Raw genomic sequence first — 17,664 nt, forward strand, 5'->3', positions numbered from 1 at the left:
GCTGCTCTATATACAGGATACAAAGCAGCTGTATCTCAAAAAGTTAGAATAATTTTTTATAAAAAGTGATTAGAAAGTTGCACCAAACACACTGATAGACTTGTTAAAGGTGTACATAGCCATTCATTACTGTCATATGTTGTTTTTTTCAGCTGGATGTTCTGCCTCTCCTCACTCCACTACAAATCGCAACCTTCAGCTTGGACTTAGGTTCCACCAATAACACTGCTGTAATTACCGACGTATTGGGAACCATACAAAACGCCAATGACGTATATGACTTCCTGGGTTACATCAATGCGGCTGCCATGTTGGTATGGGAGAAATAACTTCTATTCACTCTCATGAGACGTGTTGACCATCAAAATACTAAATAATTTATCGTTCAACTCACTTGTTTTCTTGAAGGCTAACTCTACCCAAAATACACAATTTCCCTGAGAACATTAGGTTGTCACAGCCCCGCCCCAGCCCTTCTAAACAAGAGTCAGTGGATGGGGCTTGTGTTTTCCTGACCCTTTCATTGGCACTTTGATGAAAAGAGGGACTTAGTGGTTATGGTCCTACTCTGAAGTATCCAAATGACCTTGTGAACCAAGCAAGAGGTCAAGAAAGGTTGTGGGTGGAGTTTACCTTTAAGTACACCCATATTGCTGCTTAAAAGTTGACAACAATTCTTCTTACCTTTTCAGAGGAACATGAGTGCTCTGCGTCCACCGTTGGCACAAGCTCTGCTCAATAAGACTTTTGAAGCCATCAAGTCCAACGTCTCCATGTTCACAATGCAGCAATGGAGCCAACTCTTCCAGGATAAATTGACTGTTGTCCTACCAGAAATTACCCCAGAACAACTGAGCCTTGTACCCCAAAATATCAGCTGTGACTCCTACCAAGCCATGTAAAAATTATAATAGAAATACTATAACGCACTTAGATCGTATGACTACTGGTTAATAAGGTAAACGATATCCTTATTTTTCTACTTGTGTTTTATTTTACGCAGAATCAAAAGTCTGGACTCAACATTCAATAAAATGGTTCCTGTGAAACAGGAAAATGTTTACAAATCCTTCATCAAGCCTTTCCAGAAAAAGTCAGGTAACAATCAATGAGACATGAAATTTTGGATACCGTATACAGTCATATCAGTCATAAGCAGAAACGTAGAGAAATATACAGAAGAGACGGTCGGGGTAACATCCAAGACTGGAGCATAAGAATAAGCCCTCTTGCACACGACCGATGTGCCACTCGGGCCCTTTTTAACGACAACTGAGTGGCACCCGATAGCCTTCACGAACCCATTCACTTTAGCGGGTGAATTGGGTCCGTGAAAACTGACCCGATTCTCCGACCCGTGGAAAGATAGGACATGTCCTATCTTTTCACGGATTACTGACGGGACTCGGCCGGCGCACACTGTCGTGTGCATGAATCCTAATACTGTTGTCCAGAGGCATCAGTTGAGGTTCCTGGGCCCAATGCAAAATCTATAATAGGGTCTCCCAACTATGATGCTTTATTTGTAGTATTGGTCTCTTCATATGGGGAAAAGAGTCCTTTTGGACCCCCTCAGGTACAAGGGGGTGCGACTAAAACCTCTACATCCCCATAACTACGCCCCTACTGTTATCTACATTGGTTACCTACAAGTCAACTTAGTTAAATGCTTAAGTCTCAAGCAAGGAGTGATGGAGCCCCAGCTGCCCATAGCATTGACTTGGACTAGTAATAAAGATAGCTATATCGGTCTTAGTCAACTGAGTAAAGCTGGTTTATTATTTAATATATAAGGTGGAACTTAAGCTTGTGATCCATATAGAGTCATCTCTGCAATTTGTGGTTGTTATATATAGTCGGTGTCCACATACAGCTGGTAGCCTTATGGACCGCCCATGCGTAGTTGGGTTCCCTCCCACTAGGAGCTAGACACTTGGGTACAGTTGGCTCTAGGTGGCTCCCTCAATATTACTCAGACTGAAATCTTCATATCATTAATGTCTTCTGATCTTTTTAGGTCGAGCTTGTTCTCAGGGCTCCAACAGCAGCTACTTTCTTACACAAAACTTTGGGAAGTTCTCTCAATTTGCCGACTACAGTGACCTGGTGGCCTTTAACGGGAATTTCAGTGCTGTGAGTAACAGACACTAAGCAGAAAATTAAGGCTGGAGAATAACTTTTTAGATATATTGTACAATAGACACCCTAAAGTTTCATGTATTTGCTATGAATGGGCCTTTTAAGGCTCTGTTATTTCAGTAGTGGGCAAAGCTGGTGCAGGAAGATCAAGCATTAAAAATAGACCCATAGTCAGATGTTCTAGAGTATTCAGAAAGTCAACCACTAACAATCGGGTATTCAGAAGGTCAACCACTAACAATCGGCTCAGGGCAGGGCAGGTTATCTTTTTTTTTCCCAAAAAAAATGAACACTATTTTTAAAGTGACCCTTTGACCTTGACAAATATTAAAGGGGTGTTTTTTTTTTTGGACAGACCCATTTAATTCAGAACATCTATAAGAAGTCCAAATAGAGACGTGCCCACTATATGCCCCTTGAGATGCCAATGGGGGATCGTTAGTCTTGAATAGTTAGAAGTGCCAATGTCCTTATTTGAATCAGTATTAGGGGAGCGAGGGAGTCTTCTGGATGTTCCTGACATGACAAGGAGATTGGGGAAGAGTATATAAATTTACGATCCACTATATTTCACCCCGTCAGCACTTTGATGGGTCTAAATGTACTCACTGGCTTTTCTTTGCAGGGATCTGTAACATGAGCTTTAAAGTGGGTGTTCCCCATTGGGCACCATTTCTGTTTTTACATAAATAGGCCCATAATTGTCCGTAGATTTGACTATTAAAATATCTTTATAGTGGTCAGAGCTCAGTATTTCTAAAACAGAGCTCCAACTCCCCTGCATAGTCATAGAGTTAAACGAAAAAATTCTGTCTCTATACAGTCACCACTAGGGGGAGCTTTAGTTAGAATTTTGCAGACACAACGTTGATTCATGACTTATTTGTCACGTTCTACAGCTGGATGTGCTGTCCGTCCTCACAATACTACAAAAGGCTAACTTTAGCTTGGAGCTGAACGCCTCAAGTGACCCCACAGCTGCAGCCAGCATTGTTGGCACACTACAAAACATCAGCGAAGTATATGACTTCTTGACTTATCTTAATACTGGCATCGTCTCGGTAAGTGTCCACGTTCCTTGGCTTCAACATAATCTTCACCAACGTGGTTTTATATTTAGGAGTAACGATCTTTTATATTTACCCGGTGACAAAATATCTTGCAGAAAAACATGACCTTGGTGAGTCCCGCTTTGTCACAGGCTCTGCTTAACAAGACCTTCGAAGCCGTGAAAGGCAACATCTCAACGTTCAACAGCTCAGACTGGACTCAGCTCTTCCAAAATAAGCTAAACTTTCTGCTGCCTGAGATCTCTCCCGAACAGCTCAGCCTCATACCACTAAACATGTCCTGTGACTCCTACCAGGCCATGTAAGTATTGGATATATGAGTGCATTTGGCACTATACCAATGATGAGAGTTGTATTGGAATCAGATGATTGGAGGAGATTGGAGCCCCATAATAATTCTGGCTGCCAATGTGAATTTTCCTTATCGGAGTCCCAGACAGAGCGCAGTCCCCTTCTACTGGTCATGTGTGGTCCTGATAGATAGGCAACCCTACTCTTGATGTGATTGGCTAAAAAGCTGCAAATGATCAGTGAAGTAGACTCCTCTTCTTTATAATTTCGTAAAAAGCAGGAAAGATTTCGGGACTCCGATGCCCCATTAAAGCAATCTCCCCATTCATTTTTCTCAACTTTAATAAATTACAAACCCCCCCTTACAAAAAATAGATTTTGTTCTCAAGGTGGAAACTAAATAAAGCCACATACAATCTACAATTTGACAAAAATTACAATGGGAAATTCCCTAATTTACATAAATTTTTAGGTTGGTGGGGGAAGGGATGATCATCTTTGGCGCCACCTATCGGGGAAAAAACAATTGGGTTTACATAAGGAAGTGGTCTGATAGGATCCGCCGAAAAATACTGTGTGTAATGTCTATAGGCAGTTTATTAGAATTGTACTGAATATGAAATTAAAATATTCTTCGAGGGAATTTGTCAATACGTTTGGATTAATTTTCACTGAAAAAAAAAATGGTGTTTCATTGTGTATTATTAATTTTTTATCAGACTCAAGAGTTTGGACTTTAGTTTCCCAAAAATGAGTTCCATAAAACAAGAGGAGATTTATAAATCTCTGATCAAACCTTATCTGACCAAAAAAGGTAAGAATAATCATGTCAATTATAATTTATAAATTAATTTTACTTCACATTTTTTATATATTTTTTAATAATTTTAGATGTTATTTTATACATTTTTTTTACATTTTATATATTTTTTAGCATTTTTATACATTGATGTTTCTTTTTTTAGCTTTTATTTTGTCTTATATTTTTGTCTGCTGTTTTTTTTTTATTTCCTTGAGAAATAACAACCTAAGAAAATTTTTAATAAAAACAGCATAAGTAAAAAAGCAATTAAAATGTCCTTAATTTAATCTTTTGCTTTATTTCTAATTTCAAAGGTCCAGCCTGCGCTCAAAATACAAACGTCAGTGCGCTAATAAAGCTAAATTTTGGAAAATTCTCCCAATTTGCTGACTACAAAGACCTTGTGGCCCTTAATGGAAATTTTAGTGCAGTAAGTACCAATACACCGACAGGATATAGTAACAGGATTCTAGTATCTTTATTTTGGTCTTAATGAAAGTGGACAGAGATTGATTTTTTTGGGAAGGGGGGCAAGTGTGGGGGTTGCTTTTTTAAAATTTATTTTTGGTCCACTTGTTTTATTCAAAGCAATTTTTTTTCTAATTGTAACATAAATAGATGCTCTACATTTATCTGGAGTTGGCCCTGATTTGTTCTCATTTGGGCTGGTAAGAGGTTTTAGAGGTGTCTACCTGTCTCCATAGAGATCAATGGAGTGATCAGCCATGGCAGAGGAATTTACCAAGTTGGGCAAAAAATTAGTTGATTGTCATCCCATCGAGTCACCAATTGTCTATGGCCGGCTGTCAAGTCTTGTAACAACTTATTTCTTGTGCCGCTTTACAGGCGGACATTCTGCCTTCTCTCACCATGCAACAAATTGTACACTTCAGCTTGGACCCCACCATTAATCCAGCAGTGGCCGCCTTGATCGTTGGAATGATACAAAATGCAACAGATGGAAAAAGCTTCTTAAACTCCCTGAACACGGCTGCTGTATCAGTAAGTGTTCAAAAAATTTGCATAGGCTGCGCAAAGCTTCCACCTCCCGATAACTGCTTCATGATCTCCGACATCGGGGGTGCACACACTACTAATTATGCTCACATAGATTATTGGGGGTGCATCAGGAAGCCACATCACAGTAGCATAGGAAATGCCATAGCAAAAACCACCGCAAAATCATGTGTTAAATCCATGCGGTTTTACCATTAAAAAAATTTTGGGTTTCAATTAAATGGGGGGAAAAATAAAATAATTTTTTTTATAAAAAAATAAAAATTCTTGCCACCACTAGGAGGAGCTAAGGAGCTTGCTGAAGACGGATTTATTATTGGGTTCAATGGGAGCTGTCTTCAGTGAGCTCCCCCTAGTGGCGGCTGCAGATAGCAAGAATTTTATCATTTAACTCTATGACTGTGAAGGGAAGCAGCAGCTTTGGAGCTCGGAAACACTTAGCTGTAACCCCTATATAGATACATTATGGAATCGATCACCACAGAATATTCTGATCTAAAAATGTAGTGATGCCCAACAATGGAGGTTCATTTTAAAGACTGAATATGGAAGATCCCAGAATTTTGGTTTACTTATAGCAGGGGTGTCCTGTGGTTTAAAACCAGAGAGAGTTAAAAGAACATTCCACCCAGAAATGAATCTTCAACATTGGATCCAATCTGCATCAATTTCTTCCTTACCTTTGATCTGCATATGTGTCCTGTAGGCTGTGAGTGGGACCTGACAACCTTGTTCCCACAGAAAGTTTCACTTTTGGGTGGAAGTTTCTTTTACGAAGGGACAAAAAGTGGCTTCCATGGACCTTGTTGAGAATGTTCAATACAAGTTGTAGACATCACATTTTATAAAACAATGTTATTCAATAAACAAGACTATTTCTGTCCACAGAATAACATCAGTTCTTTGAGTCCATACCTGTCCCAGGCTCTTCTGACCAGAACCTTCCAAATTTTGAAGCCGAACCTGAACTCCTACAACAGCTCTGACTGGACTCAGCTTTTCCAAGATAGACTAAGAGTGGTTTTGCCAGAAATAAGCAAAGACCAACTTAGTCTCATCCCAAACAACATCTCCTGTTCCTCTTACCAACCCATGTAAGTGATCCAGGACAACTTTTTGTATAAGTTACTAGCATCATGGTCTTATTACAATTATCACGTATGAACACAATGTAATTACAGAACAAAATAATCAGTAATTATTATAATTTATCTTTTTTTCTTTTTGTAGAATCAGTAGTCTGGATTCCAGTTTCCCAAAAATGAATTCCAAAAATCAAGGAGACATCTATAAGCTTTTTATCAAGCCGTACCTAAAGAAGAAAGGTTACTTCCGCTAATCATGAGCTTATAGTATATAGGTTACCTTTACATCAGTGGTTCCTAACCTTATTACCGTGGGGGAATCCTTGAACGTTTTTTTCACTCTTGGGTAACCCTGGTTGGGAAACATTGATCTAGTTACATCCTGTATTATCCTCCAGAGCTGCACTCACTATTCTGCTGGTGGAGTCACTGTGTACATACATTACATTACTTATCCTGTACTCATCCTGAGTTACATCCCGTATTATACTCCAGAGCTGCACTCACTATTCTGCTGGTGGAGTCACTGTGTACATACATTACATTACTTATCCTGTACTGATCCTGAGTTACATCCTGTATTATACTCCAGAGCTGCACTCACTATTCTGCTGGTGGAGTCACTGTGTACATACATTACATTACTTATCCTGTACTGATCCTGAGTTACATCCTGTATTATACTCCAGAGCTGCACTCACTATTCAGCTGGTGGCGTCACTGTGTACATACATTACTTTATTTTTCCTGTACTGATCCTGAGTTATATCCTGTATTATACTCCAGAGCTGCACTCACTATTCTGCTTTTGTGTGTTTTTTCTCTTTTAGGTAATGAAGTCACTTGTTATAACCAAACTGATGCCAACGCCTCTGCTTGGCTTGTGAATAATTTGGGCTCCTTTATGACTTTCACAAGTGAAGAAGACTTGATTCTTTTTGCTAATGATTCCATGGTAAGAATATCGGTTACCGTTTTGTGTCTACAGCTCCTGTACAGACCTATGTGTCTCCATGGTTACCGACTACAAATAAATCCTGTGTAGTCTGATCCTGCAGTCGTTTTACTCCACTGCCTCTGCCCCCTCTTCTTGATAACATACAGACATTAGAAAATAAAGTAACGCATGATTGCTGGATCAGACTACGCAGGATTTATTTGCAATATGTAACCATGGAGACACATAGGTCTGCATAGGAACTGTGGACTCAAAATAGTAAGATATTTGAAATCAAATTTTATCAAGATGTTTTATTTTATATGCCTTGGAGCAATGGTTGCAAAAAATGTACATACCCTTTAAGTAATTGTCACATTGGTTAATCAGACATTGCTTGTTGTTCCCTTTACAGCTGCAAACCTTTGCTAGTGATCCATCTTGCATACAACTTGCAAGCCAGCTAAAATTCCCCAAAGACACTGCAATTTATTTCACCTCCCTCTTCACCTCAAGTCAAACCTTCAACTTGACCAGGTAAAAAAATATTCATATCCATGAACAGAGATCTATCAATGAATAGGTATACCTGCCTGTTGTTATGCCTGCAGCCACCACCAGGGGGAGCAGATTCATAAACTGAACTCAATAATACAACAGTATACAATAAGCTCCCCCTAGTGGTTACTGCAGGCAGCCAGCCAGAAAAAATAAAAAAATCCAAACCTATGATATAAAGAAATATTAAGAAATAGCACAGAAATGTAGACATAAAAACAACATGGTCATATAAGGTGGACAATCACTTTAAGGATAAGATGAAGGTAATCACTTATCAAACCCTTGCCGTATTTTTCTAGCATCCCGGACACATTCCTCTGTTACCTGAATCCAGCAGCTCTGAAGAATCTGAATGCAGCAGCCACCCTGGACATAACCAAAAAAATAAATAAGAAGTGTTTTAATACCCCCCCAGGGCAAACTGCTTCTATCCCCACCCCCGAGGATGTGCAGGTAATGGCAATTTCCAAGACAGCCAAGTCTCTGTTGCAGCATTACTAACTAAGATCTATCTATCTATCTATCTATCTATCTATCTATCTATTATATAAAAAACACAAAAGTTTGAACAGCACATTCCAATAAAATGAAACAAAATGTGTATACAGGTGCAAGAACGCCTGTGACTGCAAATATACAGCACACAAGAAAATGGTGACCGCACACTGCAAATACTAATGCCACCTAAGCAGCTAAATATAAATAAATCTGCATTACTGCTAAATCTACTTACAATAGGGAGGTTCTTAGCGCACATTTTGATCAAATTGTGAGAGCCCACCTGCCACGACAAGGCGACCTCTATGAGGTGGGTCCCTATGCTGCACATACACCCAGAACTGGGACTAAACCTACATATATCTGGGGATGGTAGGAACCAGCATAAAACTATCTATCTATCTATCTATCTATCTATCTATCTATCTATCTATCTATCTATCTATCTATCTAGTGGATGGGGAAGCTAGGTTTGGTGACAATCAAGCATGTCTGGCTTGGGGGCCACCACAGGCACACATGAGAAGAGGGATTTTGATATGGATCCCTCACTACTAAGTGTTCCCTCCTGTGTGAACAGTGATATAAATAAAATGTAAATAATATGAACTCATTTAACACATTTGCACATATTCGTCTACAGGTGTCGATCTCACTGGTTAGCAAACTAAACAATTTCTCATCTGATACCCTTGAAAATTTGGGACAAACCGCTGTGGGCCTGTCCCTGGGACAAATTAACAAAATCAGTGACAGCGACTTACAATCCAGCGTGTCTTCACTGGGTAACGTCACCGGCTGGAACGTCGGGCAGACCAGATCAATAATGAACAAGCTCCTGAACTCCAATTTTCAGGTGATACATTAGTAATACATAGATAGTTAGTATATGTCTCAACTCTACAATATGTAACCCAGTCAACTCTGCTTCATCAGATTCAGAACCTGGGAAGCCTAGGGAGCTTAGTGACGGGATTGCCAAGTAAGAAGCTGCAAGAACTGGACCCGGCCTTGATACTCAACGCCGTGAAGGATGCACAATTTGCAAGCAAACTCTCTAGCGCTCCTCCAACTTTGCAGAATAGCTTTGTCAAACAGGTAAGACATTTATAACGCTGTCTTAACCTTTTCTACTGTCTTCTCTGGATCTTCCATGGAAAGTTGAGATGTCACAACATTGGTCGGACTCAAGTTGACATTCAATACTTGCTGCCATATCTCCTCAAAAGTTAATGATTTTCCAAGCCATACTCTATGTTTAGAAGAGTCCTTCTTTTTCCATTAGAGTTCCTGAGTCCATGCCCACAAAAACGTCTTTGATCATGTAATGAGAGTGTGTTTGTAGCTATGCTTATGTACTAAGATGGATTCCATGGTCCAAGCAAAGCCAGCACCCCACCCCATCTATATATCCTATATATCATGATATATATATATAATTGGTTAAAAGTAAACCCTATCCTACCTTATCTAGGCTTCAAGCAGTACAATACAGCTTAACCCTCTTAATGACAATGAGATGACTCTGCTCGTTCTTTCCCAGTCTATACAGCAAAGCTGACAAATGTGCTGCAGGTAACAGGAAGTGTCAGCCTATTGTGGCCAGTGTGAGAAATGCAATATATAAATATTTTTTATGTAGATGTTTATAATAAAAATGTTGTATGTTTCCAAAAACCAGAACAGACATGTGGACATCTCTCCTTCTCTAATCTAATGTTCTACTTATTTCTCTAGATTGTAGCTGCCAACTCGACTTCATCCAATGTTGTCAAAAACGTGCCTGCCAGCCTGGCGAGCTTTATTCCCAAATCTTCCCTGCTCTTTAAATCAGAGAAGCCATCTCTTCAAGACGTCAATGGCAAGTCGTGGAGCCCAGATCAGGTAAGATCAAGTATGTTGGGCTCATGGGGTTTGTGGAGGTAAGTATGACCCTCAGGCAGATTCCCTTGTACCTTGAAAGAAGGGGATGAGAGATGGGGCCAGCGTGAGCAACCACGGCTACCATTATTACTGTTTGCCTCATATAGTCATGAAATGCCGTGAAATAATCGCGTCTTCTACTTCTTTCAGGCTTCCATGTTTTTTGATGACATTGCCAACACAGCCACTGATTATGCTCTGTAAGTGCATTATCCACCCACAGTTATCATGTTATATATGTAGATAGATAGATAGATAGATAGATAGATAGATAGATAGATAGATAGATAGATAGATAGATAGATAGATAGATAGATAGATAGATAGATAGATAGATAGATAGATACTTTCTGTTGTGGGAGGAACCTAGAACAAGTCAGCATAACTCAGTCTATTGTATTATAGATAGAACATTCTTATGACCATTTCTGTATATATAGCTACATGTATTCAAATAGTGGTCACTCAGACAGGAAGTCACGTGGTTGCTAAGCAACATGAACCCCTAAGCTTCAAATACAGGGGAGGGGAAAGTGGAGGAAAAGGAAAATTATTCTATTGACCTGTCGATAAACACTTATCATTGATTCCAAATTCCCCCCAAAAAATATTGACATTTAAATTTCGGAAGGAGCTGAGGGGACAATTTAATAACAACCTGTAGACACATGTTAGATACATACATATAGTTTGCATTCAAATTGTGTCCATGTATGCAGGGTTTCCTCATCAGTCCTGCAAGGATTTACCTGCGCTACCCCTAGTAAAATTTCCAACAGCCAAGTCAAGATGCTGGGAAAGGCTATGAAGACCCAAAACGCTTCATTGAGTGAAGATCAGGTAAATTACACTGTGAAAAAGCCCTAATGTCACTACAATGTCCCCCCAACACAAATACACACGATGTAATAGAAACCAAACACACAACCCTTTTTGCAAAATTGCATCCTAACCATCCGCAAACCTGTAATACTAACCACATCACCGATATAAGACCTACAACGCTCTACATCTTCTCATCTGTTCCCAGCTGAATTGTCTGAGCAGGCAAATAACCAAGAATGGCTATCCAACAGATCTGAACTTGTACCCCAATGAAGTCTTCCTATTCCTAAAGTAAGTTCATAGATGGATGGATGGATGGATGGATGGATGTATGGAGAGATGAGATAGATAGATAGATAGATAGATAGATAGATAGATAGATAGATAGATAGATAGATAGATAGATATGAGATAGATAGATAGATAGATAGATAGATAGATAGATAGATAGATAGATAGATAGATAGATAGATAGATAGATAGATAGATTTCTTCATATTATATATAGCTACATGTACTCAAATAGTGGTCACCTAGACAGGAAGCCAAGTGGTTGCTAAGCAACATGAACCTAACAAGCTTCAAATATAGGAGAGCATGTCAAACGAAATATACTCTGTGTGTACAGTTACTGTAGTGGACTTAGATGTTGTGTACAATGTCCAGCCTTATAGATCTATCTCTCTTCTATAACATGTCTGGTTGGCTGCTGGTGCAGTATATATGAGAGTTTATGATGATTGGTGATGTTTGTATCATTGTAGATCTGCAAATTATTCTTCGATTGGAAACTGCACTGAATTCTTCACCAATGTTGGCAAAGCAAACATCAGCACCCTGTCTATAGGCTCCAAGCTGCGCAGTAATCTACTGGCAAATTCCTTGTCCTGTATGGTAAGACTCCTCTACCTGGGGTTAGACACAAATTAAATGCATTGCATTTTTTTTTATGTGAATATTCACCTCTTCTCATCCTGTTATTTTTAAGTCCAAACTTCTGTGTTGACTAATATCATAATATATCTTTATAGTGGACGGAGCTCCATTTTTCTGATACAGAGCTCCAAATCCCCTGCATAAACATTGAGTTAAATGTTAAAATTCTTGCTGCCTGCAGCCACCACTAGGGGGAGCTTAGGAGCTTCCTGCATACTGTCTTATTATTTAGTTAAATAGCTCCCTCTAGTGGTAGCTGCTGGCAGTCAGAATTTTATGATTTTACTCTATGCAGGGGATTTGGAGCCCTGTATCAGCAAAAAGTTATAGTAAGAACTTAAATAGCACAAAAAAATGGGGCTCAAGAATGAGAAGTCACTCTTGGACCCTTGGTGCAAAGCTAAACCTGAGATCAGGACCTAACCTGGGAAACTCTTTATCTGAGAGGGGATCTAGCAGTTCCTTTCCACGCTGATCCTATCACCTGTTTATTTTTATTTTTTTAGAATATATCAGGATCCTCTCTGACGGATAACAATATCCAGGTGCTGGGTCAGCTTTCCTGTGACCTGAGCCCGTCATACATTACAAATTCCTCTGCAAGCATTCTGACCCAGTTATCTCAGTGCCAGTCCTTCACTGCTGAACAACAAAGTGCCATTCAGACCCTTCTAGGCAAAGAAAACTCAGTATTTGGGTAAGTCTTAAAAGGGATTCTCTGCTTTGGACAATCCTTACTTCTTAGAAGGGTCCTTTGACAATAAACTAATTTTACGGTTTCCCAGCGATCAGCTGTAATCTGGGGAAATCGGTCAGTGAGTGTTTAGTTTCCCTGCAGCGCCACCACAGGTGAAATTAAGCATTACATAGCGCCCATTCATATCAATGGCTTGTCTGTGTAATGCAGGACAGGACAGGTCCTCCAGAATAAGAGAAGCTCTTTGTAACCGCTCTGCCCATGAAATGAGGATCTTGAACAGACCCTGTACCCTATATTAACTCAGAAATCCCGAATAGGTTTTCGAACCTGAAAACCCCTTTAAGTTTTAATTTAAATTTACAGCTAATGATGGGAAAAATATATTCAGCTAATTTTATCAAATTTGTTCATTTAAAGGGCTCCCCCCACATGGACAAAAGACACATTAAAATCACTTGGAGGAATCAGTGGATTTTTAACCAAAGACATCCTGAAAAATATTTCCAGTGTAAGTATTCAGCAACAGTGACTATTATGTACAAATATCAAATATATCACATCCAATACAATTTTCCAGCTAACCGAATTTCCACATTTTCAATCCTCATAGCACAATGGATTTTATTAAATGAGTAACTTAAAGCTCCTGGACCCCAATGCAGAATGTGTAGCAGGGCCCCCACCTACCATGTGCCATGAATAATACTAGTTTCTTCTTATGTGGCTCCAGGGCCCGGGTGGGAATGCCCCTAGATTTCCTAACTTTCGAGCTAATTGATATGCCTATGTGACTTTGACTATATTGCTCCCATAGGGTTGCGACTCAGGGGGTTCCTCCTATGTTATGTTTTATGCGTTTTTATTTGTGATTTCCCAAACATCTTGGATACATTTGCCTGTTTTCATAGGTGTCATTGAAGTCCTGGATGAAGGAAGCCGTACAAACCTCTGCTTTGACCAGAAGCCAGTTTGTCGCCATTGTGTATAATCTTACGCCTACTAGATCTAAGCGAGCTGCAAGTGAGTGTGACTTGTGACAGAGGAAATTCTAGCAAGTCTATAGACTGTGAACTCCTAGACTCTTACATTGTAATAACAGGATTTGAAGGTTGAAAGCATGAAAGGAGTGAAGGGAAAGAAAGGAAAAGGAATGGAGTAGGAAATAATGGAAAGGGGTGGGATAGAAAGGAGAAGAGAATGGAAGATTAAAGGGAAGAGGGGAAAGGGAAGAGGACGGGAAAAACTAAAGGAAGTGAGAAGAGAAATTCTATAGAAAAAAAAGGGAAAGTCTAAAGGAGAGGAGAAGGGAAAGTCTATAGGAAAAAGGGGAACATTTATAGAAAAGGAAAAGACTATAGGAAAAAAGGGAAAGTCTAAGAGGACAAAAGGGAAAGTCTAAAAGGACAAAAGGGAAAGCCTAATGGAAAGGAAAAGGAAAAGTCTATAAGAAAAAAAGGGAAAATCTAAAGAAAAGGGAGAAAGGAAAGAGAGGAGAAGGGAAAGTCTAAAGGAAAAAAGGGAAAGTCCATAGGAAAAAAGGGAAAGTCCATAGGAAAAAAGGGAAAGTCCATAGGAAAAAAAGAGAAAGTCTAAAGGAAAGGAGAAAGAAAAGTCTATAGGAAAGGAAAAGTGAAAGTCTATAGGAAAAAATAGAAAAGTCTAAAGAAAAGGAGAAGGGAAAAGCTGAAGGAAAGAATGGAACATTTACAGGAAAGGTGAAGGGAAAGGGAAAGTATAATCAGAAGAAGGGAAAGGCTGAAGGAGTGAAAAAATAAAGTAAAGTAGAAGGGAAAGTCTAAAGAAAAGGAGAAGAGAAAGTGTAAATGAAAGGAGAAGGGAAAGTCTAAAGGAAGGGAGAAGAAAAAGTTTAACGAAAATGGAAGGGAAAGTAATTGAAGCAAGGAAGGAGAGAAGAGATACAAAGAAAAAAGAAGAATATGGATTAGGAAATAATGGGATGGGAAAAGGGATGGGCAAGAAAGGAAAAGAGAATGGAAGATTAATGTGAAGGGGGTAAAGGGAAGAGGATGGGAAAAACTGAAGGACGTGAGAAATGAAAGTCAAAAGGAAAGGAGAAGGGAAAGTCTATAGGAAGAGAGGAGAGAAAATTTATAGGGAAGTCTAAAGGAAAAAATAAAAGGAAAGTCTATAGGAAAGAAGGTAAAATCTATAGGAAAGAATAAGTGAAGTCTAAAGGAAAGGAGAAGGGAGAGTGAAGGGGGAAGAGAAAGTCTAATGGGGAGGAAAAGGCTGAAGGAAAGAAGGGAAAGTCTAAAGGAAGGGAGAAGCAAAAGTTTAAAGAAAATGGAAAGAAAAGTAATTGAAGCATGGAAGGAGAGACGAGATTGAAAGAAAAAGCAAGGATTTGGATTAGGAAATAATGGGAAGGGAAAAGGGATGGGCAAAAAAGGAAAAGAGAATGGAAGATTAATGGGAAGGGGAAAGAGAAGAGGATGGGAAAAACTGAAGGATGTGAGAAATGAAAGTCTAAAGGAAAAGAGAAGGGAAAGTCTAATAGGGAGAAAAAAGAAGGGAAAGTCTAAAGGAGGAAAAAGAAAGGGAAGTAAAAGGGTAAGTCTAAAGAAAAGGAGAAGGGAAAGTCTAAAATGAAAGAAAGGAATCTCAAAATGAAAGGAGTAGGGAAAGTTTGAAGAAAAGTGAAGGGAAAGTGAAAGGTAAAGGGGAAGGTTAAGTAAAGGAGAAAGGAAATAATAAAGGACCGTAGAAAGAAAAGACTAAGAGGAAATAAAAGAAGACGAGAGGTAGATAAATGGAAAGGGAAAAAGTTAGGATTAGATGTAAAGTAAAACATCAAATTTTTTAATCAGTAGTTGGGACACAGACGTAGACTTTATGATTCACTGCAAATTCTCTTCCTTTACAATGGCTCCATAGTTAAAAGGAATAAACGTATATATTTTACCCTTATAGGTTGTGCTGCTGGCAAACAGATCACAGCTGATAACGTTAATGACAACCTGCTCCAATTGAGTTATACTGCCGAAGAATTAGACGCCTGTCTAGACTACGATACCCTGATCAATTATCTGTCAGTACTGAGCAGTAAGCAATTCACCAACGAACAACTGACCGTCCTGAAGAATAAGCTGGATGTAGTAAGTTACCCCAATCTCCAATGTTATACAATATTTTAGTCTGAATGACCCCCTCTACCATTGGGAAAATGCCAATATCTTGTCAATCTATTGATACTTCATCCTTTGCGCCCTCCATGGATTTCCTTACCTCTTACTTGCATTTTGCACTGTGGTATAATGAAGAAGGATTAGGGTCAAGGTGATCTATGTGGCCCATTGTTCATTGCTTATGAATAGGTATCACGCTGGGCTTAAAGATGAATAATTAAAATGTGACTCCAGTCACACGTCATTGTAGCATTAATGAAGCAGGAAACATTCCTAAGTTAAATGGTAAAGATATTTTAAAATAATACTTTTACTTTTAATAAAACTATGTCCCTCCCATCAGGCATTAAATTGAAGCACAGATTACATATTCTCTTTAATGTGGGAGGGGCTTTCACTTCTGCTCTTTGTCGCCCACTGCTGGGTAATCCTGCTATTAGCAGTCCTGAAAAAGGAATTCTTGAAAACAAAGGGGCATCATCAGCAGGTACTTTATGTTCTGACTATGGATTATGTCTTCTTCCCCAGCTCTATCCTGGAGGTTACCCAGAGACTATCCTAACCAGCCTTGGTGCTATTAGTTTAATTTGCGGAGACGCTGATGTGAACAAGTGGAACATAACCTCAGTGGATACTCTCAGCAGTTTGCTTACAATCGGACCTCCGGATAGCCTGGTAAATGAAATACTTACACATTCACAGGTGGCCAGCAGGACTGCTCTACACAGGCTTGTGAGGCAAAACGGGAAAAACATTGGATAATCCATACACATTAGATAGGGAAGCATGTTAATGATAGTCATAAAAATATAGAATCACCCTTAAAGAGGATCTGTCACTAGTTTAGTAATGCCCAATCTCCTAGCAAATCTGATAAGCGCTGTCACACTGATACCACTGAAAATTGTGTCCCAAAAAGTTCATTATTTTAAATGTTATAAGCTTTTTTCTAAATATGCAAATGAGTAGGCGTCAACACTAGCGATTCTCCTGAGGCGGAGCCTCCTCACAGCCTCTGACACTGTCCTATCAGCATGAAGCTGCTTCACACAGTGTGAGAGACTGAGGCTGGAGGAAAGGGGATCACTTCAAATAGCCATATCTCAGGCTGTGGACCACCTAGAGCAGTGGTTCTGCTGGCATATGAAAGATGAGATTCTAATCTTTCACATGATATCACAGTTCTAGCTGTGACACAACTGGAGATATCACCACTTGAATACAAAGTCAGGAATGGAAGCTGGATACTATATGATCACGCTGCATTGCTGGGCAGGGAAGAGGGAGAAGTTGTATGCTGATTGGACAGCGTCGTACAGAAAACATTACACCGCCCAGAGTGAAAAGAAAGAGTCACCTCCTATTTGGCTCTTATAGCCATATTAGCATATTTAGAAAAATGCAAATGATAAAAGTAAAAAAAAAAAAAAATCACACTGTAGTTAGCTTCACAGTGTCTAGATTAGTTACGAGTTGGGGCATTAATAAACCACTGACAGATACTCTTTAATCAATTTTTTTTTTACATTCGGACTACAATCAAAATAGGTTGAGCAAAGATAGTCATTTAGTAAATGAGATTTAAAAAAATGCAATACGTTTCAGAAATGATAGAAACAAAGTCAATTTGGTATTTACATAAGTCAACAATTCTGTGCTGAATAATATGTTTATATATTTCTGCTACGGAGCTCCAAATCTCCTGCAAAGTCATAGTATTAAATGATAAAATTC

General features: G+C 39.2%; 1 protein-coding gene across 1 annotated transcript in view; it reads left to right on the forward strand.

The window, feature by feature from the left end:
* The window catches only part of LOC142656665 (uncharacterized), a 32,705-nt gene that overhangs the window by 11,686 nt on the left and 3,355 nt on the right, over positions 1–17,664 (forward strand). Inside the window, exons 4-29 of the mRNA XM_075831590.1 lie at positions 153–314; positions 693–898; positions 1,004–1,098; positions 2,018–2,133; positions 3,039–3,200; positions 3,305–3,510; positions 4,220–4,314; positions 4,617–4,732; positions 5,149–5,304; positions 6,208–6,413; positions 6,550–6,644; positions 7,235–7,359; positions 7,757–7,878; positions 8,202–8,355; positions 9,044–9,256; positions 9,337–9,498; positions 10,138–10,284; positions 10,474–10,523; positions 11,043–11,163; positions 11,354–11,439; positions 11,913–12,042; positions 12,591–12,781; positions 13,202–13,292; positions 13,693–13,804; positions 15,716–15,900; positions 16,459–16,605. Of these exons, the coding sequence (XP_075687705.1) occupies positions 153–314; positions 693–898; positions 1,004–1,098; positions 2,018–2,133; positions 3,039–3,200; positions 3,305–3,510; positions 4,220–4,314; positions 4,617–4,732; positions 5,149–5,304; positions 6,208–6,413; positions 6,550–6,644; positions 7,235–7,359; positions 7,757–7,878; positions 8,202–8,355; positions 9,044–9,256; positions 9,337–9,498; positions 10,138–10,284; positions 10,474–10,523; positions 11,043–11,163; positions 11,354–11,439; positions 11,913–12,042; positions 12,591–12,781; positions 13,202–13,292; positions 13,693–13,804; positions 15,716–15,900; positions 16,459–16,605 (3,651 nt within the window). The remainder of the gene's footprint in view (positions 1–152; positions 315–692; positions 899–1,003; positions 1,099–2,017; positions 2,134–3,038; positions 3,201–3,304; positions 3,511–4,219; positions 4,315–4,616; positions 4,733–5,148; positions 5,305–6,207; positions 6,414–6,549; positions 6,645–7,234; positions 7,360–7,756; positions 7,879–8,201; positions 8,356–9,043; positions 9,257–9,336; positions 9,499–10,137; positions 10,285–10,473; positions 10,524–11,042; positions 11,164–11,353; positions 11,440–11,912; positions 12,043–12,590; positions 12,782–13,201; positions 13,293–13,692; positions 13,805–15,715; positions 15,901–16,458; positions 16,606–17,664) is intronic.

The sequence above is a fragment of the Rhinoderma darwinii genome, chromosome 6 (genome assembly GCF_050947455.1).
Source record: "Rhinoderma darwinii isolate aRhiDar2 chromosome 6, aRhiDar2.hap1, whole genome shotgun sequence".
In the NCBI taxonomy this organism is placed as follows: domain Eukaryota; kingdom Metazoa; phylum Chordata; class Amphibia; order Anura; family Rhinodermatidae; genus Rhinoderma; species Rhinoderma darwinii.